Consider the following 25851-nt stretch of genomic DNA (forward strand, 5'->3'; position numbering starts at 1 on the left):
CGACATACCGAATGAACGAGGACTCTTTCTTCGGATTTTCGTCAGCAGGTGGTCATATGGCTCGATGTGTAATGCAACCGACTTTGGTATCAGAGGTACCGGGTTCGAGTCCCGTCACGGGAAAACAATTAATTAAAAGGGTTTAGTTGGTTATTACACTGAGAGGGCAGTTTTAATTTTGAATAGTCACAACTGAAAAGTACTTGAATGCGCAAGATACGCACTTTTGTAATGTGTCACTGTTTAAAATTTGTGAAGATTTCTTCATAGTTAAAATTATGATTTAGTTTGATATGTAATAATCAACTTGCATCGAGGGGTGTTCACGACATACCGAATGCACGAGGACTCTTTCTTCGGATTTTTTTCGGCAGGTGCTCATATGGCTCGATGTGTTAGTGCAACCGAATTTGGTATCAGAGATACCGGGATCAAATTCCATCACGGGAAAACATTTAAATAAAATGATATAAAAATAACAATTGTTTTGTAAGCGTGAAACAATAAACGTAGTTTTTCCCGTCAATATTATTTTATAAAAACTTGAAAGTATGTACTGTCACAATATGTGACTTTTTTATTTTGTTGAAAATGCCATCATAGTATAAATCATGATTTAATTCGGTATGTAATAATCTATTTCCATCAAGGGGTTCATGACATAGCAAATGGACAAGGAATCTTTCTTCGTGACATATGTAACGGGTGTCCTTATGGCTCGATGTGTAGTGCCACCGACTTTGCTATTAGCCGCACAGGGATCGAATCCCAGCATGGGAAACAACGTTAAAACATAAGTTTGTTTTTTTAGTTACACCTGATGATGATATTTATGATGATCAAATAAAGATCGAAATGTTGAATCAAGGCTTGGCACTCTTTATTTGGATTTAGTTTTATGGTATGATATTTAAGTTGGACAGATTTTTCATTTCATTTTCAATTCATAAAAATAATAAAAGTAATTGAATGAAATATAAATATACTTGTATAGTTTGTAAAGGGACAGTATAATATTGAATGAGCTAATTTTTGAACAATTAATAAATGAAAACCCTTTATTAATATTTTTCACACTAGGTGGATAGTTAGTTTAGAAGGTTATTCGCAAATTTGAAATTAATGTAACCTAACTATTATTTTCGATCATGACATGTGATATAAACATTTAAGGTCATTTTGGAATATTCTAATTAAAATTTAATTTGAATTGCCTCATGATAGCTATAATAAATTGGAATCACTTTGGCTTGTAATGAGTCTAGACATTTGCTATAAACATGATCAATTAATGTATTGTTTTCCGTAGTTGAACATGTAACATGCTGCTGGTACCCATTCTCTAACATTACATTATTGACTCTGGAAGTTTGTTTTAAAATATTTTCATTAAAGTCACCCATTATGACAGATTTTATATTTACCTGGTGTAACTTTTCCAATAGTTTCCTTAAATTTTGACAGAATTCATTGATGTCGTAGCTCGGAGGTCGATAAATCACTGATACAACAACTGAACTTGGACACGTTATTAAAAATGAAATTACTTCTATATCAATATTACATATGTCTAATCTACTAACAAATGTGTTTTTGGTATACACTGCGACGCCACCATGAGCCTGATTTTTTAATTTTGAAGTTAGACGATTTTTATTAGAATACGAGTTATATCTTGCTTGTCGGTATAATTTATATGGGTCTATACTGAAGTCATAAACATCTTCATCCTGACTTAACCATGTTTCAGTTAGACATATAATACTAGAATTCATAAACAACTGATTAGACTGAAGATCAACAAAATGTTGTTTTAGCCCTTGAATGTTATGTAACATTATGGAAAAATCGTAATCATGAACTTCTTTATCACAATGTAGGCCTACACATGAATCCATTTTATTTAAGCATATCTTTATTTTTGGATCACAATAAATCAGGTTAGGATTAAAATGTTCAATGGTAAGTCCAGATATTGAGGTAACACGACTTAAACCTACGTATGCTTGTCCAGGCAGAAACGTATTTTTAAGGCTAACTGATGCCTTATTCATTGTCATCCCTTGCACTTTATGAACTGTACATGCATAAGCTAATTTGAGAGGAAATTGTTTTCGGCTGTATTTGCTGCCAATAGATTCTTGAAACGCTTCAATTAACTGAATACCAATTTCATTATTGTCAAATTTCACTTTAATAGATATTGGTTTTGAGTTTTGATAATGTTTGGTTATTTCTTTAACATATCCCATACATCCATTTGTTAAGCCTTTTTTAACATCTACATTTTTAATCAACATCACTCTAGCATTAGGTGCAATCCACAAATAATTTAATAAATTAGTTTTACGTGATTTGCGAGGTATATCGCACTTTCTGTGTTCTTTTTTGCTGTTAACTACAATATCTTCTGCTTGAATGCATATAATATTCGTACAGGTTTTATGCAACATTTTCTTATTCCATTCATTAACTTGTTTATTACATGGGTATATATGAACGGCATCTTCACATTGTTCACCTGTTTCCCGTGATTTCAAAGTTAATAAATCTTTATCAGATAAACAGTAATTTTTTTCTTTTGTACGCAATTTGTTTAACAACAAAGCGAATTCGTTATCTTCCTTTTGTCTCATGATTTGATCTAATTGTATTTGTCTAAAGTTATCAATCCATAATGAGCCTTCCAATGTGTCTGTATACAAAGAACTCCCCATCACAGGAGGTAACTGATAAAAATCACCTACTGCAATTACTGAAATGTTACCAAAAGGACTATCATTGCGTATTTGTTTTATTTGTCTTAATCTTCCGTGGATATACCAAAGTAACGTTTGATTTACCATTGATATTTCATCGATAATAACAATTTGCAACTGACCCAATTGATTACGAAGTGCACTTATTTTTTCTTCCCCGAGTGGTTGATAAGGAAGTGAGATACAAATCGGAATAGACAACGCACTATGTATTGTTTTACCTTGAATATTATATGCTGCAATCCCCGTAGGAGCTAACTTTAATATTGAAAAATCGTCTGGATTCTCCATAATTTTACCAAGAATACGGGTTGCTTCATTATAAATACAATTTACTAAATGACTTTTACCAGTTCCTGCGCCTCCAGTTATAAAAGTGTAAAACGATTCAGGTGTTTTACCATTAACTTTGTCTAAGCACCATTGTCTTGTCTTGTAAAATATCTGTTGTTGTTTTTTATTTAAAGATCGAATCATTTTATTCAATTCGGGTCTTGAAATATAAGATGAATTGCACTCTATAGTAGATGATTTATTTTTTAGTCCAAAATCTGGAATAAAAAATTCATTTTCTTTATCATCAATATCTACATTTGGTGTTGGATGATCTAATCTTTCTTTTTCAGTTTCTGGACATAATAGACCCCATGCATCTTCTTGTGGTCCAAATTTTGCTAAGAACTCTTGTGCGTCCTCAACATCATCAGCGCTTTTTTCATAGAGTTTCATGTTTCCTTGAACTATGATCTTTACTTTTTGCAATTGACTTCCACATAATTTGACAGATCCTTTTTCGTAGAATTGTTCAAAAGTTTGAAATTTCGGTGGTTTTAATTGTTTTTCTGCTCGAAATGGAAGAAATAATTGCAATATACTCAGAAAATATTTTTCTGATGCTGAATTTACAGGAAACCGAGGATATCGTACAATAGCATTTCCGGTTCTTGTTCTTTTCTGGATGAATCCTAAGTTGTTTTGTAAATGAAATACATTCTTCTTTTGTTTGTTTCCCTTCGTTTCAGATGAACTAATAATTCTATAGTTAGAGCAAAATGTTGCAAGACACATATTATTGAATTCAGAACTATGAGGGCGAGCTTTATATTTGTCAATTTTATTTGGCAACCATGGGCTTCTATCATCATCAGGTTTATTTTTAATTACGTTTAGTGGTAAACTCATTCTAACAGGATTAGGTCCTACAGGGATAAATTCAACTTTTCTTGAACATTCTTTTAACCTCAAACCACAGACACGATAAACACTTTCTTGTGCAGACACTTCTCGATTATTCATATACACATGACCAAGTTTTCGTAAACTTTTTCCAACATCTTCATTTCCTTCTTTCATTTCTGATGCTGCATGAGATAACAGTAAGCCCATTTCCCGCTCAGATTTCGACATGTATGACACAAGGTAAATAATACATGCATATACATTTGTAATATACTGAATATCCATATTAGCATTCCATGCTCTCAATAAGGAAGGATTATACTGATTTACCCACACATCTTGAGGGTTTCTCTTTATAACAATCTTTTCTTCAGTAGCTATACAATTATTTGCATCCTCAAATGCATTCTGTGTAATGCCTAAACTTTGAAAAAGTTCTTTTGCCTTTTGATACGTTTCTTCATTTGACACAGCATCTTTTACTTTTGTTAATAACTCTTTCGCCTGTTTAGTGGCATCCTTATCATCATTGTTTTTATCCACAATAAGCCTCATAACAAATGTTTTTTCAGAAGGTTGTCTAGGAAAATTAAATCTACAATTTGTTCCCTTTTTCTTACACGATTTCGAATGCTTTTTACTGTGAATCTGGACACTTGAAACAATTTCATTCATTTCAGGATCTACAATTTTGCATGGTACGGCACAAGAAATATACTTATCAACAAAATCAACAATTTTCTTATCTTCATCTAAACCAAAAACAGGAGCATTTTCGACCCACACTAACATATGAACATGTGGACTTCCTCTCATTTGAAATTCAATTCTGTAAAAATAATCTATAACTTTACCAATAGGATTTGCTTCAGACAAAATTACTCTTTTCAAAAAAGTATGAAAGCGTTTGTCAAACATTCTGGCAACAGTCACTGGATTCGATTTTAGCAAATTACATTTGTCTGTCCATTCCAATTCATCGATATTTCGTTGGTCTCCTGTTTGACTTAATAAAGTCGTCATTATTTCTTTCCAGCGGAAATCTGCACTTGAAAATGAAAGAAAGAATGCTGGCTTGCCAATCTGTCTTACCATTGCTATTACATCTTTCTGTGTTGCTTGCCAGTAAGGCGGAGTTCCGCGTATTTGTTTTAAAAATTTATAACCCATATCAGATTTCAAAATCTCCTCAATTTTGTTAGCATTTTTCAAATCAGATATAGTTAGTTTACTAAAATCATCCTTTTTACTCGACCCTTTTCGCAAAGCAATGGAAATACTCGATAAAATTTGTTGAAGTTCATATATAGATTGAGCATAAAATATGAATTCTGTATTGTTTGCAAATCTGTTGTCTATATGCATTAATCTATTTTGTAAATAACGTCCAAGTGTTATTTTAACATCTCTAGCATCGTGGAATGTTGGTTGACCTGTTGGAAATAACACCGGGAATGATTTTGCTTCATTGCTTTCATTACTTAACAATGCAATTGGACTATTGTTTTCACATGGTGCACAACAAATTATATCACGAAAATATTCATCAACCACATTTTGTCGTCTATCAACAGGTTGCAAACTTGTGTCAAAGGCAACACCACACAATCTGTCTTCTACTTCATCTTCGTCATTGTTTTCTACACAAGTCTGTTGATCTTCTACATTATCATTTGCACTTTGAATGTTTTCTTTCGATAAGTAATTGTGCCATTTTTCATCAATAGCTACATCAAAATACCATTTGTTGTGATCTTGTAAATATTCTAGAGCTTGAATAACATTGGTTGTGTTAACAAATTTGTATTTATAATAACCCTTGTAAGACAATTTTCGCTTCAATTTTACTGATATTAACTGATCATCGGCCTTTGGTCTAGGCAGTATTTTTACAGTTTCAATTGTATTTGATGGTACACATACAACTGGTCCATGTATCCCGTTCTGTCCGCCTTTCGGTAAATTCATTAATTTCATAAAAGGAATATTTAATCCTATCAAATGTTGCTCTAAATTGTTTAAACTCTTTAATTCAGGAGGAATATCATGTAATTGTAAATTGTTTGAACTGGCTTCTGCGGGAACTTTGCCATGTAACATTTTTTTGTGGCATGTGAAACAAATCCATAAAAAACATCTTGGTGATTTATTACATTTATCGTTGCAAGTATGCAAATACTTTTCATTTATACATGTCCTATTTTCGTACTTAGCTTTGATGCACTTCATTACTTGATTTTTAAATAAAATTTTAAAGCATACACAACAAACATATTCAGGACCATGAGAAATTGTTTCTCTAAAGTTTTTCAAAACAAAATCAAACTTACACTTTTTTTGTTTCCGTATTTCACGATGCTTGATGCTTTTTTTCACAACATTTTTTCGAAACCCTTCATCACCATGATACTTTTCTGTAAACCTTTGCTTACATTTTTGTTGAAATCTAGAATTACTGTGATATTTCTTTGTCAATTGTTGCCTCAAGTTTTCCCTGAATTTTGAATTATTGCGATACTTTGCTGCTAATTTTTGCCTCAAGTTTTCCCTGAATTTTGAATTATTGCGATACTTTGCTGCTAATTTTTGCTTCAAGTTTTGTCTAAATAGTAAATTATTGTGATACATCTTTTTTCTCCTTTTTTTTAAGTTTTGCCTAAATGTTTCATTTAATTTATAATTTAGTACACTTTTAAATTTTTTGTTGGTTCGGTAACCACAATTATCGTTGTAATGTTGCCTCGTCTTACTTCGTATGTTAAGGTTATATACAGGTTCACATCTATACCGTTTCTGCTGTTTTTCTCTGTTTTCTTTTCTTTTTTGAATTTTATAATCATCCTCCTCATACTTTATTTTTTGGGCCTCTTTCATTTTACGTTTCTTTTCTTCTCTGTATACAGAATCGGTTTGATATTTGTTTATTTTAGCATCTATTATGCTAGCATTTTCATTGAAACGTTTCATTCTCATTTGGATTTTGTTGTTTTGTCTTTTAATTTGTTGAGATTGTTTTCTCTTTCTTCTTAATGTCTTTACTTCGTTATTAGAACAAAGTCCTGCAACATTTCTGTTCTGTTTTTGTTTTGGTTCTATAACGTCTTCCAGTGTGTCATGGCTCTGGTCTTTTATTCGTTTTCGTTTATTGCCAGATGTCATTACAGTCGCCTCTACATTTGAAAACGTTTTTTCCGAAGACGTATTCACATCAAGTTTTCTTGTTTCCTGAACACAATTTGAATTGATATCGACAGATTCCACTACATCAAAATGCACATTGCCGGTGTACAGAATATACATACCGTTGTCAGTTGTAACATCATTTATTATTCCTGGCTTTTTGGCAGAAAACATTTGCCATGTCAAAAATTGATCATTGAACGAATAAATATCTGTTTTAAGCAAGTTTGCCATCGCACTTATTTCAGTGTTAGAAGCCCATGTTCCATTATCCATAACTCTATTTTTAAATACATATTCTTTAACGGTTCTAAATTCATGACTAAATGTATCGTTAAATATTTCATCAGTGTCCAATAAATGATTAACAATTGCTCTTCTTAAAATCAAATGATTATTTTCCGTCCCAGATATAGTGTATGAAATCGCACGATAAAAACAATTACCATCACCAGTAATATGCTTAATCTGTAGAGGATGGCCAATATGACTCTCTCTGTTATTAACACTACATGAATGTTCAAAATTAATGCCTAACTTATTACATATGTGTTTCTTTTGTGCTTCTAAGAGTGGAACAAATTTAAAATTCTTGTCAGGTTTGTCTCCATATTCAACATTAACGATTTCAATGTCGCCATCCCCCTCTCTATTATGTGTTTGACCTTTAATTTTGGAATCAACATTTTTATCAGATAATTTATACTGACAAGTACTAGGTGCATCAACATCGATATGTTTTGATCCTTTTTGTTCACAGTTATCATTTAACCTGATAGAAGAATCCATAGATTTATTTTGAACATTTATCCCAGTCAGTTCAAACTCAGTGTGATGTAAATTACAATTCATTGACCTTGCTAATTTTATACAATAACTGTATACACATTGCCAAGATGTACTGTAAACTAAAATGCTCTTTCCATGTCCACTAACACAACCAAATCGATCTCTTGCATGTGGATCAAATATAAGGAAACCATTTAAACGTTTAATTATGGAGAATGTACTTCTATTGAAACTCATGAAACATGCATCATGTTGGTGTAATTCTTGTTCAAGAGCTTGATTTAATGACAAAGCGCCACACTCAGCCATCAATTCGAAATCCCCATCTATAATGCCAAACACTGATTCACTGGGAAGGATTACAAATGTGTTATTCAAAATATCTAATTCGTTCGGCAGTTCAGAAATCATCAAAAGGTCCTCATGCATAGTGGAATCTTTTTGAATGTAATAGTACAACTCATTTCCAAGAGTCAATATTTCGTCAAGATCAGTAGAGAAAAATTCATTTCCATTTCTCATTGTTGAATAAAGAATAGCGACAAGACTATTTGGAACACACTGCTTACCACGTGAAAAGCCAAACCGAGAATCTCCTTGATTAAAACTACCCTGTGCTAACACATTATTAGTAATACTCTTACAATGGTTGAACACACTTTTATTAATGTTAGCTTTATCATTTGACGGTGGAAGCTTCTCTATTTTTTTAATATCCTCATCTACAACATTTGTTGAAACGTTGATATCCAGAGTTTGATCAGTATTATTCAATTGCTTACTTTCACTTTTAGCTTTAATTTTTCCATTGGATGTTTTTTGTTGTCCATTATCAATTATTAATGGGCCTACGTCTGAAAACTCATAATTTGCACATGTATTATTTTCATGATCTGTAACATCAAAATCGTTATATGGTGTTATACTAGATTCATTCATTTCACTATTACTATTTGGTACATCACCAGCTTCTGTGTTACCGTAATATTCATTACATTTCATTTTACAATTTTCGTCAGTTTTCATTTCTGAAATGTCGTTGTTGTCCGGAACAATATTTCTACTAACCTGTTCCATTTTATCGTCAAATTTTGAATTCAATTTCAAACAATCATGTGATTGTTTCTTATTAAGAGTTTTACTTTTGACAAAACGACAACTCTTGTTCTTTAAACTCTGTGCTACAGTTACATTATTAGAAATGCTACATGGTTTTAAAAAACTTTTATTTGTATTACTTTTAACATTCAAACACAGAGTACTTTCTTTAATTGTATCATCAGATATATTGCATAGATGTGTTGAAACTTTAATATCCATATTTTGATCACTATTATTTTGTTCACATTCATTTTTAGCTTTAGTATTCTGCCTAGTCTTTGCATTAGATGCGTTTGTCTGTCCCTCAATTTTCAATTCACTTTTCTTTAATTCATGATCTGCAACACTACTACGGTCAAGTCTTTTACTTGGTGCTATCATATAACCAGTTGCTTTACTGTTTCCTTCTATATATTTCATTTCCTCATAGCTATTCAGTTTTAAACTGTCACTTTTCTCAGGAATGATATTTTCACCAACCTTTCCTGATTTATCGTGGTCTGATCGTGATTCTTTATTATTATGCTTTTTGGTTTTGACAAAACGACCCTTCTTGTCTCTTAAACGTTGTGAGCCACCACCACCGGAGAGTTGTTGTATTTCGTTTCTTGTTATACAATTCACAAAATTGCTTCTAAATGTCTTATTTACTTTAATATCATCTTCAATTGATTTGACATTACAAGTATTGACATCACATGTATTGACAATTTTTTGCTTTTTAATATTAATTGCATCTTCTTTAATAACATTGTCACATAAACAGCATTCATAAAGTATGTTTAGTATATCATTAACTACTGTTATGAATTCATACATATCCATTATGCCTTCCCTTGTTTTTTCAATTCCTATGACAATTAATCTATGTATTCTAAAATTTCAATAATAATAATATTTAATATAATAATTAAGTTCTTCTTCTCTTTATTCAAACGTTGAGGAAATACTTTCTTTAAAGTATTCTTATATTATAAATACAATTCTAAGATTATATTCTGATTTAATCTATAATTACAATTTTATTTTTTGATTAATTTATTTGTTTAGCTATGTTCACAAATTTTGTTTCCAAGTTTGGTATTCAAGTTTGGTATTCAAGTTTGGTATTCAAGTTTGGTATTCAAGTTTGGTTTTCAAGTTTGGTTTTCAAGTTTGGTTTTCAAGTTTGGTTTTCAAGTTTGGTTTTCAAGTTTGGTTGTCAAGTTTGGTTTTCAAGTTTGGTTTTCAAGTTTGGTTTTCAAGTTTGGTTTTCAAGTTTGGTTTTCAAGTTTGGTTTTCAAGTTTGGTATTCAAGTTTGGTATTCAAGTTTGGTATTCAAGTTTGGTTTTCAAGTTTGGTATTCAAGTTTGGTTTTCAAGTTTGGTTTTCAAGTTTGTTATTGGAGTTTGGTATTCAAGTTTGGTATTCAAGTTTGATTTCTTTCACACAATTATCCACTCCAAATCTGAAAACAAAAAAAATACAAATTATTTATATATGCAATAATGTAAAGTTTTCTTTTTTCTTTGTTTAAACATATATTGTCCCCCTAAAATAAAATTATTTAAATGTTTTTGTTGTTTTTTGTCACATAATAGTAATTCACTTTGACAAAAAAAATGGTTCGCAAACAATTATTCACATGAAAAAATTATTCCTCAATTTGGTATCATTAAAACAAATTTAACAACATGTAATTGAAAGTTTTGTTCAGTAATTAGTCTGATTTAATTGTGAAATAGAATACATCATCATTTTTTCGAAAACATATTCGTCAACCATACACATCCATATTTAAACATTTGTTTCCATTTATGGGATAGATAAGTGTAAATACTGTATTATTGTCAACTATTAAGCAGTATACCATTTTTTTTTAATTCCTTAAAATACAAATTTACTTACAACACTGATTTACATGTAACTGCCACTGCCAGAAACTGGTAAGTTAAATTAAATTTCTCTCTTGACCTGTAATTATAAAAATATATATTAAGTATCAGAACATGCTTCATAATTACTATTATAACACACCTAAGTAAATTTCCTATCACTTAATTAGAGAATTGTGAGCCACATAATATTTAATAAATACTGTATTCATGAAATTATACCACTTCACTCATAAACAAATTATTTGTAGGCCTATATTTTTATACATATCAAATAAAAAGCACAAGTTAATCATATTAAATTATCTATTTGGTACTGTAGCTGAAAAAACATGTTTCAGTAGACCTTCTACAGTACCTTAAAATAATACTAATAATTATAACACTAAGTATTTATAGACTGCTCTTAAACTGCGGTCTCACAGAGTTTTTTAAAGAAGAGACTTAAAACTGCATTAATTAAATTATGTTATACAAACTCTATACTACATCATGCTTGATCATGATCAATATTAATAAATATACTGTACAAAGACACACAGAAAAAAATATACACACAAATTAATGTTTTTAAACTTACTTGTGTAATGAAATTGAGTATATCTTCATAAACAAAGGCTAAATCTTTCTAAAGTTAATAATACAAAAAAATGTTGTGAATCAATTTCTCTGTTACCACGATTAAATTTATCCTTAGTTGAAGAAGAGAACAAAACAACTAACACGTACCAACAACCTGTAAGAAAAAGTACATTAATTTAATAACATTTGAAATATTCTTCAATGGTAACATCAAAATTGGCCCGGCGGACGGGTTTTCTGGTTGCAAAAATCGGTCCGCGTGACCATTTATGGCTGCCAAATTTTATTTGTTATTTTAATATTATAAATTAAGCCTATTTTAAAATTATCATTATTAGTAGCAACTCATTGTTAGGCTTTTTGTGTACAACAATATACAGTAGGCCTATATATGTCTGTTTTATATCCATTTTATTCTTTTGTTTTAACATCTTTGTTTCTCCATTATGTTAAAAACAATTTAATTTATTACACTACTGTGTGATCCAAAAAATGTATTTTATTTATTATTTATTTTCTTCAATTCAAATCATTTATTTCGACCAAAATCAGCAAACATCAACATAATGTGTAAAATATACAACAAAGTATCATTTTGCATCCCGAAACAGGCAATCGCGTAATCTGAAATCATGACTGATATTTGACTAAGCTGAAGTTTATTAAATACACTGGGTTTAATGTGTGCTATTGAAGAAGTTTCCTTTGTTAACAATCCATGGATAATTAATTAATATTTCTTTCTGTATTGTTCCATGTACTGTAAGTTACATAAACAATTCACCACAGCCTTATCATTATAATATACAATAGTATAGTACATACAGGTGGTCGAAGTGGCACAAAAAAACGGCACCTGATCCAAAATATGTCATAAAAAATTAAGTTTGAAAATTGTTTAAATACCCAAATAATTATTGGTTGGATAAAATTAGATGTTTCAACCCAGAAAGTGAGACATTTCGGCCCAAAAAGTGGAAAGTTTCGGGCCAAATCGCCTCAGGGCCAAATTGTCTCGGATCCTCACAATGCACCGGCTTTTTGTCCTTCTTGGCTTAACTAGCTAACCTACACATGAAATTTGTAAACTTAAATACACTGTTGTAAAACATGATAATGATATGTACCAAAAAAGGAACACAGAAAATAGGGTTACATTGTGAATGTGACGAAAAACAAATTATACCACAACAAAAAACATATAGAAACATATACACACAATGTATTAAAACTTACTTGTGTAATTAGAGTATATCTTCATATAAACAAAGTCTCAATCTTTCTAAAATTAATAACAACAAACCTAATGTGGCTTAATTTCTCTGTCACCAGGATGAAATATATCCTTATTTCAAGCAAGCAAAAAAACCACTCACTGAATAACTCAAAGCAAACCTTGATAGTAGATAGTTACCAATACCAGCCATATGTCATGTCTTCTTCGGATTTGTTCTATATCATGATGTGACACATTTTATTTTATCTTTAGGCCTTTCTTAACCAAATGTTGTAATATACTGTATACAATTTTATTAAATATGATTATTTAAATATTTAATTGTATCTTCAGAAAGATCCCACCAATGTTTGACATAGACCTATGGAACGTTTATCACCTGACATTAAACTGTGAACCGAGGACAAACAACATTTGTGAATCCTGGAATAGAAAGCATCTTAACTACACTGGTCATACAAACCAATCTATCTGGTCATCAATCAATGCAATCAAAAGAGATGAAGCATCTTCAGTGACTTTAATTGAACTTGTAAAGCGAGGAAAACCAGTGCCATCTAAACACATTACCAAATCAACAGTTAAGAGCAACTCTAGACTATAACATAATTTCTAAGTACAACCGACAGGTCAAAATCAAACTATGACTGCACTAGGTTATGCCATACGATTAAAGTATCTTGCGACCAAAGACTTGCTTTTAATGTACAGTATTTGTAAATATAAAACAATTATTATCTCTCAAAACTGTTAAACTGATATAATTAAATATAATTTTGTGTACTTCATTTATTTATTCATTCAATTTAATGTAATGTTTTTAATTAGACAGACTGTTTATAAATATCAATACTTATTCATTGTATAAGGACTATGTGATATTTTTTATTTCGACATTTGTCAATCCTAAGTTTAATAAAATGTTGTAATTCATGCTAAATTCCTATTCATAACACACAATTAAATAGAAGTTGATTACATGACACCCCCATTTTTAAATGGTATAGTCCATTGTTGGGTTGCTTTTAACAGTGGTGGCTTTATACAGGGGTGGCTTTTTTCCTACTTTCTACACCGAAATACACTACATGCCTTGGTGTGGCAGAAAAGGCCTAGACAAGGAAGTTGAAATACCTTTACAAACTTGATAAATACCCCAAAAATGTATATTAACAATCATTGGTTTAGACTAAAAGCGAAACGTTTCGGCCAAAAAGTGGGCCGAATCGAGCCAGATTTTGGCATTCAGGTCATCGCCTTCTTCGGGAGTACAGTGCCGACTTTTGTCCTTCTTGGCCTAACTTGCTAGCCTAAAAGTAAAACAAACATCCAAAAGTATCCAAAAACATCTTACCTGTTTCTTATACGCCTAGTATTAAATTCAAATCCAAAATTTGTTAATATGCAATCGCGTCTTGTCTCACAAACGAGCTAGACTAATTAATATGGATATCAAAACATGTGCGTCACAGACTAGGCGATGCTCCGATTGATGAACGAAACAGTATTACAAGTATGGCATGCAATCGTCGCCAAAAAAAACCCCACAAAATAAACGATAACGACAATATTAACTTGCTTCAAGTTAAATGTTTCGTTTAAGCAAATAATTATATAAAGTGATAAATGTAAAACAACTTTTTTTTTCTAATATAACGTAAGTTTTCGTCTATATTGACACTTATAACCATACAATCGTGCAATAAGGTTTAGCAAATACCGTTCGCGATGCATGATGGGAACAAATTAGAAGCAACAACGCCCCCACCTGTAAAATAAAGTTTGTATTATAATAACAAAAGCAGCTTTGAAGCGTACGTAGGAAATATGGTCATATTTGATAGGTACAGGTGTCGATATACTGATATGAGCATATGCCTACAATAGTCTCATAATTACCTATACAAGTCAGTGAAGCCCATATAAATGTTGGTGGAACGATTCAACGCACTTTTGAGTCGAAACGTCCCACTTTGTGGGCCGAAACGTCTCATTTAAGACCAAATTTATATACATTTTTTTGTGGTATCTATCAAGTTTTTAAAGGTGTTTAAATATCCATTTTTTATTGATATTGGCAATGTTGATATAATAATATATAAAATAAATTACTAAAAACGTAATTTTATATTCAATTTATTCTTTGAAAACTTTTGTGCATTTGCTATTCAGCCAACATATAGGGCGTAACTCATTTACATAGTCCACGTGGCGTGGCTAAAAAATTAACATTTTCGACAATGTTTTAAAAATTGTTGGTTTATTTCATCTTTATCGCTATTATATTAGTTTAATCAAGTTTGGGAGAAAAAGCTTATAAAATGCATATCAACACCGATACATATAAGTGTGGCGAATCGTCTCAGAGCCGAATCGTCCCGCTAGCCTAAACACATTTCACCATTAACAACGGCTAGTAAAAAGACACGTTTTGCCCGATTATTCAAAACTAGCATGTTGTTCCATTCCCTTTGCCTTGGTGTTGCAGAAAACACCCAGAAAAAGGAAGTTCAAACACCTTTACAAACTTGATAAAAATCATTGGTTTAGACTAAAAGCGAGACGTTTCAGCCCAAAAGTGGGCCGAATCGTCCCAGATTCTGGCATTCAGGTCACCGCCTTCGTACAGTGCCGACTTTTGTCCTTCTTGGCCTAACTTGCTAGCCTAAAAAAACATGAAATCCAATATTCTCCAACAACAAACATCCAAAAGTAGCTTAAAACATCTTACCTGTTTCTTACTTGGCTTAGTATCAAATTTAAATCAAAAATGCGTTAATATGCACTCGCGTCTTGTCTCACAAACCAGCTAGCTAATATCACAACATGTGCGTTAGACCGGGGCGATGCTGCTCGATATGATAAACGAAACAGTATTACAAGTATGGCATGCAATTGTCGCCAAAAATACCAAAATAAACGATAACGACAATATTAACTTGCTTCAAGTTAAATGTTTCGTTTAAGCAAATAATTCTATAAAGTGATAAATGTAAAACAACTTTTTTTTTCTAATATAACGTAAGTTCTCGTCTATATTGACACTTAGAACCATATCATCGTGCAATAAGGTTTAGCAAATACCGTTCGCGATGCATGATGGGAACAAATTAGAAGCAACAACGGCCCCACCTGTAAAATAAAGTTTGTATTATAATAACAAAAGCGGCTTTGAACGTACGTAGGAAATATGCTCATATTCCAAACAATATTGTCATGATTTTTAGGTACAGGTGTCGATATACTGATATGCGCATGTGCTAAACACAACTTAAAAGCAAGTTTCAAAGCGTCCATGCTCTCACAATCGTCTGTTGGGTTTAAACTGAAAAGGTGAGTAAAATGTGTCCTCTTGTTCGAAATATTACAAGCCGTTTAATCAATGGATCATTTACAAGTTAATCCATAACAAGGCTGTGTGACTTTAATATTTTAACATATTTTCGTTACCGCTGTAACCAACCTGTAATAAGCTAACAGTACATAGAAATCTTCTTTATTTCAACAGATGTCTTCTGTGGCAGTATATATCCTTTCCTCACCAGCGTTACATGGTGAACATTTTTTTTGTTTTACCATGGACAATAACTTTGACGTGTTTGAAACAACAATTCCAAAAAGTCTACAACAAAAAATGTGCAAAGGGAAATACATTAGGATGATAAAACACACCACAACAAAAAAACCTGATGCCAACTACATCCGATTAAGCGAAAAATCGAAAGTATGTACTTGCCTTTTAAACACATTATACCTACCTACCTACCCTATGTACCACACAATCCACATTATTTATATACAACACTTTTTTTCTAGATTTTCCAAACGTGTGCCTTTGAGATACCGCATTCCAAGCTGACTGAATTCTATCACCCTCCTGAGCATACCGTGTCACAAACTTTAATTTTGCCAGCAAAAAGGAGGATTAGTTTAAAGGCAACGATAGCTGAGGTGCAGTATTAATTGTAGTTGTATAGATTCCCATTAATTTTTTTTAAACTAATAAGGTCATATGGATAAAATATATTGAGAATAAGACAATTAAAGTATTACACATCATATCCTTACAGGTTTTTCCAATCCGAGAAGGTACTGGATGGAAAAGACGAGACATCTTTCTCGCAGACGGCGAAGACGGCGAAGACGGCAGACCGTCCAAAAAAATTAAATGCAAGCTGTGGGGCTCACACAGTGAACTGATAACGGATGCAAATATCGGCAACACCGTAACATTCAACAATGTAGAAGTCAAAATCTACAAAGATATACAGCAAGTTAAATCTTTAGACTTAACAATCGTAAACGTAAGATCTTAATTATCAAATAATGTATTCAAAATCGCATATTACTGTTTACAGCATGATAATTTTGGTTCCCCATAGCCAATTGAATGTTGACAGATAAGTTCTGTCTATATCCACCTATTTGACCAAATCACTACAGCTTTTCTCGCCTTCTTGCACAATTAATATACCTACAAGATGACAAAAGAAAACGTTTCTCCTTTTCTTCACACAGGTGGACGAATCCGATAAAACCTACACAGTCACCATTACTGCTGTAGATGAAGAAAATGATTCAGAACAGTATGTATATAAATTCAGAAAAACATCAAAATGTAAATTACTTAATCAAATAGCACAGATTTAGATAAAACAACATTTGATTTCACTAACGCAAGTTTTTTTTCTTTCCACAGAAAACTAAATCTTCTGACAGAAGATGATCAGATCATGATTTGCAGTATGGACATTTTCAAATCAGTAAATTTGTCGGTGGAAGAGTTCACGAACTTATTGCCTGTGCAATGTAAAATACAAAAAAAAAATCAATCCATTAGTTCACTTGAACTAATGCAAATGTTTCAAAAATAAAAACAAAACAAAGCAACAAACTTGTAATTGTCTCATGTGTATTGTAAACATTATAGTTGAATGCTTTCATCAAAACACAATGGAAAAAACTTTGGGACAAATCTCTGCTTTGGATACTTACCTGATCTATCTCAGATGCACAGCAAAATGTAAATTTGATAACATTAGTTTTCACTATTATGATATTGTCCCATATATTAGATATTATTAGAGTTTTTAAACAACATTTCTCATTTCATTATAATCTTTCAACTTGGGGTCACTTAACTATGGCATGCAATTTATGCAAAAAAATACAGAAGTCTATGATTTAATACACTCTGGTGTTACATGCATTGGTGCACTATGCAAATTGATTATTAGGTCCTATAATAAAACTAAAACTTGAAAGATGAAGATTTCATCATAGTAAAAGTTTGGTATGAAATCATCTATTTGCATCGCGGGGGTTCACGACATACCGAATGAACGAGTAATCTTTCTTCGTGTTTTCTTCGGCAGGTGAAACCGACTTTGGTATGAGATGTACCGAGATCGAATTCCATCACGGGAAAACAATTAAATAAATTAAATATAAGGATGTATTTGGTTATTATACTTTTTAGAAAAGTCATAACTGAAAAGATATCTGGTAATGATCGAAAAAGTCGTATCTAAAAGAATATTATCACATTATTCCGAGTTCTCCAGACGGAGTTTTAACTTAGTAAAACATAAGTATTTTGATACATATGGCGTTTCATACGTATACTACTTGAAACACCGTGGTTTAACTCCAATAATTCTTGGTGCATACGATTGGCTACTCATATTTGCGCGTAAAATGCGTTTGAAATTTTAAAATGCTCAAAATTTGTGCACGCTGTTACTCTGCAACGCGTTAACATAACATGTTGTAACTTGGTCAACATATAGACATTTAACTGAAATTGTACAGCCAAGCTTTTGGACGCTGTAAGAGGCTCGTATCGTAAGTTACGCGCGATTTTCTGAAAATCTGAAATTGATCATAACTTTGAAACAGATAAATATTTTTTAACGTAATTTTAAGCCACGTTTGCTTCACATCAATTGTTAACATTTTTAACCCTACCGAATTTTGTAAAATTAGAAAGTGCGCGCGTAAACGGCGTTTGAAATTTTAAAATGCTTGAAATCAATTTCTGATTAAATTAGAGTACGATTCAGGTCATTTTCTTTTGCATAAATTGTGTTTTTCAAACTTCGGTTAACAATTTTACTTTGTTTTATTCATTTTCAAAACTTAAATTGGTGTTCTACGAGCACGTTAAACATGACAAGTTGCGCACGAAAACATCAACAAATTGTGAAATTGTTGCAAAATATGTCTACTTTTAAAAATGAAACAATTCATCAGAATGCAAGGTTACCCCCATTTTTTATTTTATTTTCTTGCAGTGTATGAATCATAGGTCTGATTTATTATACTCTTGAATGTTAAAAAGTGTTTGATGGCTACATTATTTGCAAATTAAATGTAATGTTTGAAATAATTATCATCAAACAAACATAAACATATTCAAAGAGCAAAACAATAACTTCGAAAACGATAAATATTTTTTAACGTTATTTTCAGCCACGTTTGCTTCACATCAATTGCTAACTTATTTATCGCTACCGAAATTTGTAACATTGGAAAGTGCGCGAGTAAACGGCGTTTGAAATTTTAAAATGCTGTAAATCAATTTCTGATTAAATTAGAGCACGATTCAGGTCATTTTAGGTGTTTGAAAAATTGCCACCAGGTGCGCACATTTCTACGCGCGCACGGCGCAGGAAAGACGTATGAGCATTTCTTTTGCACGATTTGTGTTTTTCAATCTTCGGTTAACAATTTTACGTTATTTTATTCACTTTTCAACTTCAAATGGCGTTCTACGAGCTCGTTAAACATGACTGGTTGCGCACGTAAAATGTTAAAAAATTGTGAAAATGTTGCAAAATATGTATACTTTTAAAAATGATACAGTTCATCAGAATGCAAGGTTACCCCCATTTTTTATTTTTATTTCTTGCAGTGTATGAATCATAGGTCTGATTTATTTTAGTGTTGAATGTTAAAACGTGTTTAATGGCTACATTATTTGCATAACAAACATAAACTTTTTCAAAGAGCAAAACAATAAACATAACGTTTATCTTTTTTCTTCACATGTTAATATATAAAACTTAAAAGTATGCACTTTCATAATATGTCACTGTTCAAAATTTTTGAAGATTTCATCATAGTAAACATTATGATTTAGTTTGCTAAGTAATAATCTATTTGCATAGAGTGGTTCACGACATACCGAATGAACGAGTAAACTTTCTTCGGATTTTTTTCGGCAGGTGCTCATATGGCTCGATGTGTAGTGCAACCGACTTTGGTATCAGAGGTACCGGGATCAAATCCCGTCACGGGAAAACAATTAAATAAAAGGAATTATTTGGTTATTACACCGAAAGGGCAGTTTTAATTTCGAATAGGCTACTTTTTGGAAAAGTCATGATTGAAAGGTACTTTAATGCGCAAGATACGTTTTGTTACGGGCGGATAACCAAACTCGTCCTCAAGTGACGAGTTCAGATCTAGTTCTTATTCTTATTATTTATTTCTCTCTGTACAGATTTTGTGTAACAAATATCTCAAAAAGTTTAATGTCAATGATTACCAAAATTTCACAATGTCTTTCAAATACGTTAACTTAGTCCTAATAAGCTTTTCAGCGTGATCACTCATCCGTGACGTCACGTTTACGCCATTTTGTGAAATCACATTATCAATCATATCTCCATAATTCATTATCACATATTAATGAAAATCACTACACGTAAACTTGAGGTCAAGATAAAAAAGATTAGCAAATAAAAACTCGGGCGTTTCAAGGTCATGCGCGTGAAATCGCGCGTTAAAATTTTAAAAAGCTCAAAATTTAGTTTTTATCAATTTAGAGCATGAAATAGGCCATTTGCGTGTTTAAAAAAATTACTGCGTAAAAACACATTTTTGCGCACGCGATTTTTAAAAAGGGTAAAAAATAAAATTTGATGTATACATCATATTCTACTCACAATCCTTAGTACATTCTCCGACTTTGAGTCCATTCCGACTTAAAATAACGCTATACGAGCACGTTAAAAATGACAAAATGCGCACATTAATTGTACAAAAGTGCTAAAAATGGTAAAAAATAAGGCCTTTTTAAAATGAATATAACTCTTCAGAATGGCAGGTGACCCCCAATTTTTTTAACTTATTATGGAAGCCAATAAGTTGTAGATATAAATATATATACATATTAGACGTACAAAATGGTATGACGTCATCAAATGGCCACTTGAATTTAAAAATTAGTAATTTTTATCTTTTTGTGTGGGTTATCACATTCAATAGAGCGCATCTCCGTTATTTGAGCCCGATTTTCGCACACATTTTAGTATGTGCTTGCTCAATTAATTATTTTTCTCGTGAGTTTTCAACATTTTTATTGTGATGACGTCATCACGCGTAAAAACTTGAATAACCTAGGTCGTGTAATTTCAGCTACACCATACATTTGAATATTTTATAGCTCCTCGGAATTAAAGGTGACCTTGAAGATTATAATTTATTATGAAAGCTGATGAAATGTAGATATGAATTCATATCAAAATTAAGCCTATCGGATGTTGTGATGTTATCATATGGCCAGTTGAAGTTAAAAAGTAGTTTTTAAATTTCTTTAGTCGAAGTTATACAAATTTCAAAGAGCGCGCATTGCGCTTCTACGTGTCAAATTCTCTTCCAATCCTTATATTTATTTGCTCAATTCATTATCTTTCGAAATTGTCATCTTCGAGTTTATTTTGATAATTCCATCATACCAAAAAAATAGAGCATGATCTGGGTCCCGTAATTTCACCTATGCTACACTGTATATAGATATACAGTATTTACTGTACATATTGTATATGAAACATAATAGGTACAACAGCACTATAAGTGTATATGCATCATGTCATAGGATGGCGTACATCAGCTTTTTACGATCATATGTTAACGTACGTGCATGTTTAAAAAATGTTAATTTCATTAAAATGATAAAAATGATCACCTATAATTCGTCAAAGTGACGAATTAAATTCTAGTGAGAAATTGTTTTTGTAAAAAAAAAATGTTTCTTCGCAATTTCTTTCTGTACAGATTTTGTGTAACAAATATCTCAAAAAGTTTAATGTCAATGATTACCAACATTTCAGAATGTCTTTCCAATACTTTAACTTAGTCCTAATAAGGTTTTCAGCGTGATCACTCATCCGTGACGTCATCTATTCGCCATTTTGTGAAATCACATTATCAATCATATCTCCATAATTAATTATCACATATTAATGAAATTCACTATACGTAAACTTCAGGTCAAGGGTAAAAATATTAGCATATAAAAACACACGCGCACGTAGTGTCATGCGCGTGAAATTGCGCCTTAAAAATGTAAAAAGCTCAAATTTAAGTTTTGATCAATTTAGAACATGAATTAGGCCATTTGCGTGTTTCAAAAAATTACTGCGCAAAAACACGTTTTTGCGCACGCAATTCGTAAAAAGCGTAAAAAATAAAATTTGATGTAAAAATCACATTCTACTTACAATCCTTAGTACATTTTCCGATTTTGAGTCCATTCCGACTTAAAATAACGCTATACGAGCACGTTAAACATGACAAAATGCGCACATTAATTGCACAAAAGTGCAAAAAATAGTAAAAATTAAGGCCTTTTTAAAATGAATATAACTCTTCAGAATGGCAGGTGACCCCCAATTTTTTTACCTTAATTTGGAAGCCAATAAGTTGTAGATATAAATATATATAAACATTAGACGTACAAAATGGTATTACGTCATAAAATGGCCACTTGAATTTAAAAATTAGGATTTTTTTCCGTTTTGTGTAGGTTATCACATTCAATAGAGCGCATCTCTGCTATTTGAGCCCGATTTTCGCACAAATTTCAGTGTGTGCTTGCTTAATTATTTATCTTTCTCATAAGTTGTCAGTGTTTTCTTTTTGATGACGTCATCACGCGTAAAAACTTGAATAACATAGGTAGTGTAATTTCACCTTCGCCGTAAATTTGAATATCTTACAGCACTTCAGAATTGAAGGTTACCTTGATGATTATAATTTATTATGAAAGCTGATGAAATGTAGATATGAATTCATATAAAAACCAAGCCTATCGGATGTTGTGACGTTATCATATGGCTAGTTGAATTTAAAACGTTGTTTTTAAATTTCTTTAGTCAAAGTTATAGATGAAGTTAAAAAGTAGTTTTTTCATCTTTTTCGTCAAAGTTATACAAATTTCAAAGAGCGGGCACGGCGCTTCTACGTGCCAGATTCTTTTCCAATTCTTATATTTATTTGCTCAATTCATTATCTTTCGAAATTGTCATCTTTGAGTTTATTTTGATAATTCCATCATACCAAAAAATTAGAACATGATGCGTGTCCCGTAATTTCACCTATGCTACACTGTATAAAGATATACAGTATATACTGTACATATTGTATATGGCATATAATAGGCACAACTCAGCGATATAAGTGTATGCATCATGTCATAGGATGGCGTACATCAACTTTTTACGATCGTATGTTAACGTACGTGCATGTTTAAAAAATGTTAATTTCATTAAAATGATAACAATGATCACCTATAATTCGTCAAAGTGACGAATTAAATTCTAGTTAATCTTCTTTCTGTACACTTTTTGTTCGTCAAATATCTCAAAAAGTTGAATAGCAATGATCACAAAAATTTTACAATGTCTTTCAAATACTTTAACTTAGCCATAATAAGCTTTTCAGCGTGATCACTGACCCGTGACGTCACGTATACGCGATTTTGTGAAATCACATTATCAATCATATATCCATAATTCATTATCACATATTTATGAAATTCACTACACGTAAACTTCAGGTCAAGGTAAAAATATTAGCAAATAAAAACGCACGCGCACGTATAGACATGCGCGTGAAATCGCGCGTTAAAAATTTAAAAGGCTCAAAATTAAGTTTTGATCAATTTAGAGCATGAATTAGGCCATTTGCGTGTTTCAAAAAATTACTGCGCAAAAACACGTTTTTGCGCGCGCGATACTTAAAAAGCGTAAAAATACGATTTTTTTGTAGAAATCGCATTCTACTCACCATCCTTAGTACATTCACCAAATTTGAGTCAGTTCCGACTTAAAATAACGCTATACGAGCACGTTAAAAATGACAAAATGCGCACATTTATTTCACAAAAGTTCTGAAAATGGTGAAAAATATGTCTTTTTTAAAATGAAAATAACTCTTCAGAATGCACGATGACACCTAAGTTTTTTAACTTATTCGTGAAGCCATTGAGTTGTAGATATAAATGTATATACACATTAGACGTAAAAAATGGTATTACGTCATCAAATGGCCACTTGAATTTAACAATTAGGATTTTTTTCCGTTTTGTTTAGGTTATCACATTCAATAGAGCGCATCTCCGCTATTTGACCTCGATTTTCGCACAAATTTCAGTGTGTGCTTGCCTAATTATTTATCTTTCTCATAAGTTGTCAGTGTTCTCATTTTGATGACGTCATCACGCGTAAAAACTTGAATAACGTAGGTCGTGTAATTTCACCTTCGCCGTAAATTTGAATATCTTACAGCTCTTCAGAATTAAAGGTTACCTTGACGATTATAATTTATTATGAAAGCTGATGAAATGTAGATATGAATTCATATAAAAACCAAGCGTATCAGATGTTGTGACGTTAACATATGGCCAGATGAAGTTAAAAAGTAGTTTTTTCATCTTTTTCGTCAAAGTTATACAAATTTCAAAGAGCGCGCACAGCGCTTCTACGTGCCAGATTCTCTTCCAATTCTTATATTTATTTGCTCAATTTATTATCTTTCGAAATTGTCATCTTTGAGTTTATTTTGATAATTCCATCATACCAAAAAATTAGAACATGATGTGTGTCCCGTAATTTCACCTATGCTACACTGTGTATAGATATACAGTATATACTGTACATATTGTATATGGCATATAATAGGCACAACTCAGCGATATAAGATTATGCATCATGTCATAGGATGGCGTACATCAACTTTTTACGATCGTATGTTAACGTACATGCATGTTTAAAAAATGTTAATTTCATTAAAATGATAACAATGATCACCTATAATTCGTCAAAGTGACGAATTAAATTCTAGTTTTTTTTTTATTATTCTTCTTTCTTTCTCAGATTTTGTGCACGCGTTTTCTCTTCAACGTGTTAACATAACATGTTGTAACTTGGTCAACATTTAGACATTTAACTGAAGATGTTCTGCCAAGCTTTTGGACGCTGTCAGATCCGCGTAGCGTAAGTCACGCGCGATTTTCTGAAAATCTTAAATCGGTCATAACTTCGAAACCGATAAATATTTTTTAACGAAATTTTCAGCCACGTTTTCTTCACATCAATGGCTAACTTTTGGAATGTTTAACAAATTTTTGGAGATTAGAAAGTTTTCGCGTAAATTGCGTTTGAAATATTTTACTCTTCTTATTTTGTGCACGCTGTTTCTCTTCAACGTGTAAACATAATATGTTGTAACTTGTTCAGCATTTAGACATTTTACTGAAGTTGTCCAGCCAAGCTTTTTGACGATGTCAGAGCCCCGTAGCGTAAGTTACGCGTGATTTTCTGAAAATCTTAAATTGGTTATAACTTCGAAACAAATGAATATTTTTTAACGTCATTTTCAGCCACGTTTGCTTCACATCAATAGTTAACTTTTTTAACGCTACCGCAATTTGTAACATTAGAAAGTGCGCGCGTAAATGGCGTTTGAAATTTTAAAATGCTTCAAATCAATTTCTGATTAAATTAGAGCACGATTCAGGTCATTTTAAGCGTTTAAAAAATTGCCACTGGTGCGCACATTTTTACGCGCGCACGGCGCAGGGGACACGTATGAACATTTCTTTTACACGATTTGTGTTTTTAAATTTTCCGTTAACAATTTTACGTTATTTTATTCACTTTTCAACTTGAAATGGCGTTCTACGAGCACGTTAAACATGACAGGTTGCGCATGAAAACGTCAACAAATTGTGAAAATGTTGCAAAATATGTCTACTTTTAAAAATGAAACAGTTCATCAGAATGCAAGGTTACCCCCATTTTTTATTTTATTTACTTGCAGTGTATTAATCATAGGTCTAATTTATTATAGTCTTGAATGTTA

General features: G+C 31.7%; 1 protein-coding gene and 1 long non-coding RNA gene across 2 annotated transcripts; both read right to left on the reverse strand.

The window, feature by feature from the left end:
* Positions 1 to 1193: 1193 nt before the first annotated feature.
* Positions 1194 to 6038, reverse strand: LOC140041659 (uncharacterized). Its single transcript, XM_072087650.1, has one exon. The coding sequence runs from the start codon at positions 6036 to 6038 to the stop codon at positions 1194 to 1196; it is 4845 nt and encodes a 1614-aa protein (XP_071943751.1).
* Positions 6039 to 9084: 3046 nt separating this feature from the next.
* Positions 9085 to 14280, reverse strand: LOC140056847 (uncharacterized). The gene is made up of 4 exons (XR_011846834.1): positions 14057 to 14280; positions 11464 to 11619; positions 10897 to 10962; positions 9085 to 10456 (listed from the first exon to the last, which is right to left on the reverse strand). It is a non-coding gene; the product is annotated as an uncharacterized lncRNA (long non-coding RNA).
* Positions 14281 to 25851: the final 11571 nt, after the last annotated feature.

This window comes from Antedon mediterranea, chromosome 1 (assembly GCF_964355755.1).
Source record: "Antedon mediterranea chromosome 1, ecAntMedi1.1, whole genome shotgun sequence".
Lineage (NCBI taxonomy): Eukaryota > Metazoa > Echinodermata > Crinoidea > Comatulida > Antedonidae > Antedon > Antedon mediterranea.

What these genes read in the sequence shown, in the direction of transcription:
- LOC140041659 (XM_072087650.1), bottom strand. Translation starts at nt 6,038, where the DNA reads ATGTTACATGGCAAAGTTCCCGCAGAAGCCAGTTCAAACAATTTACAA.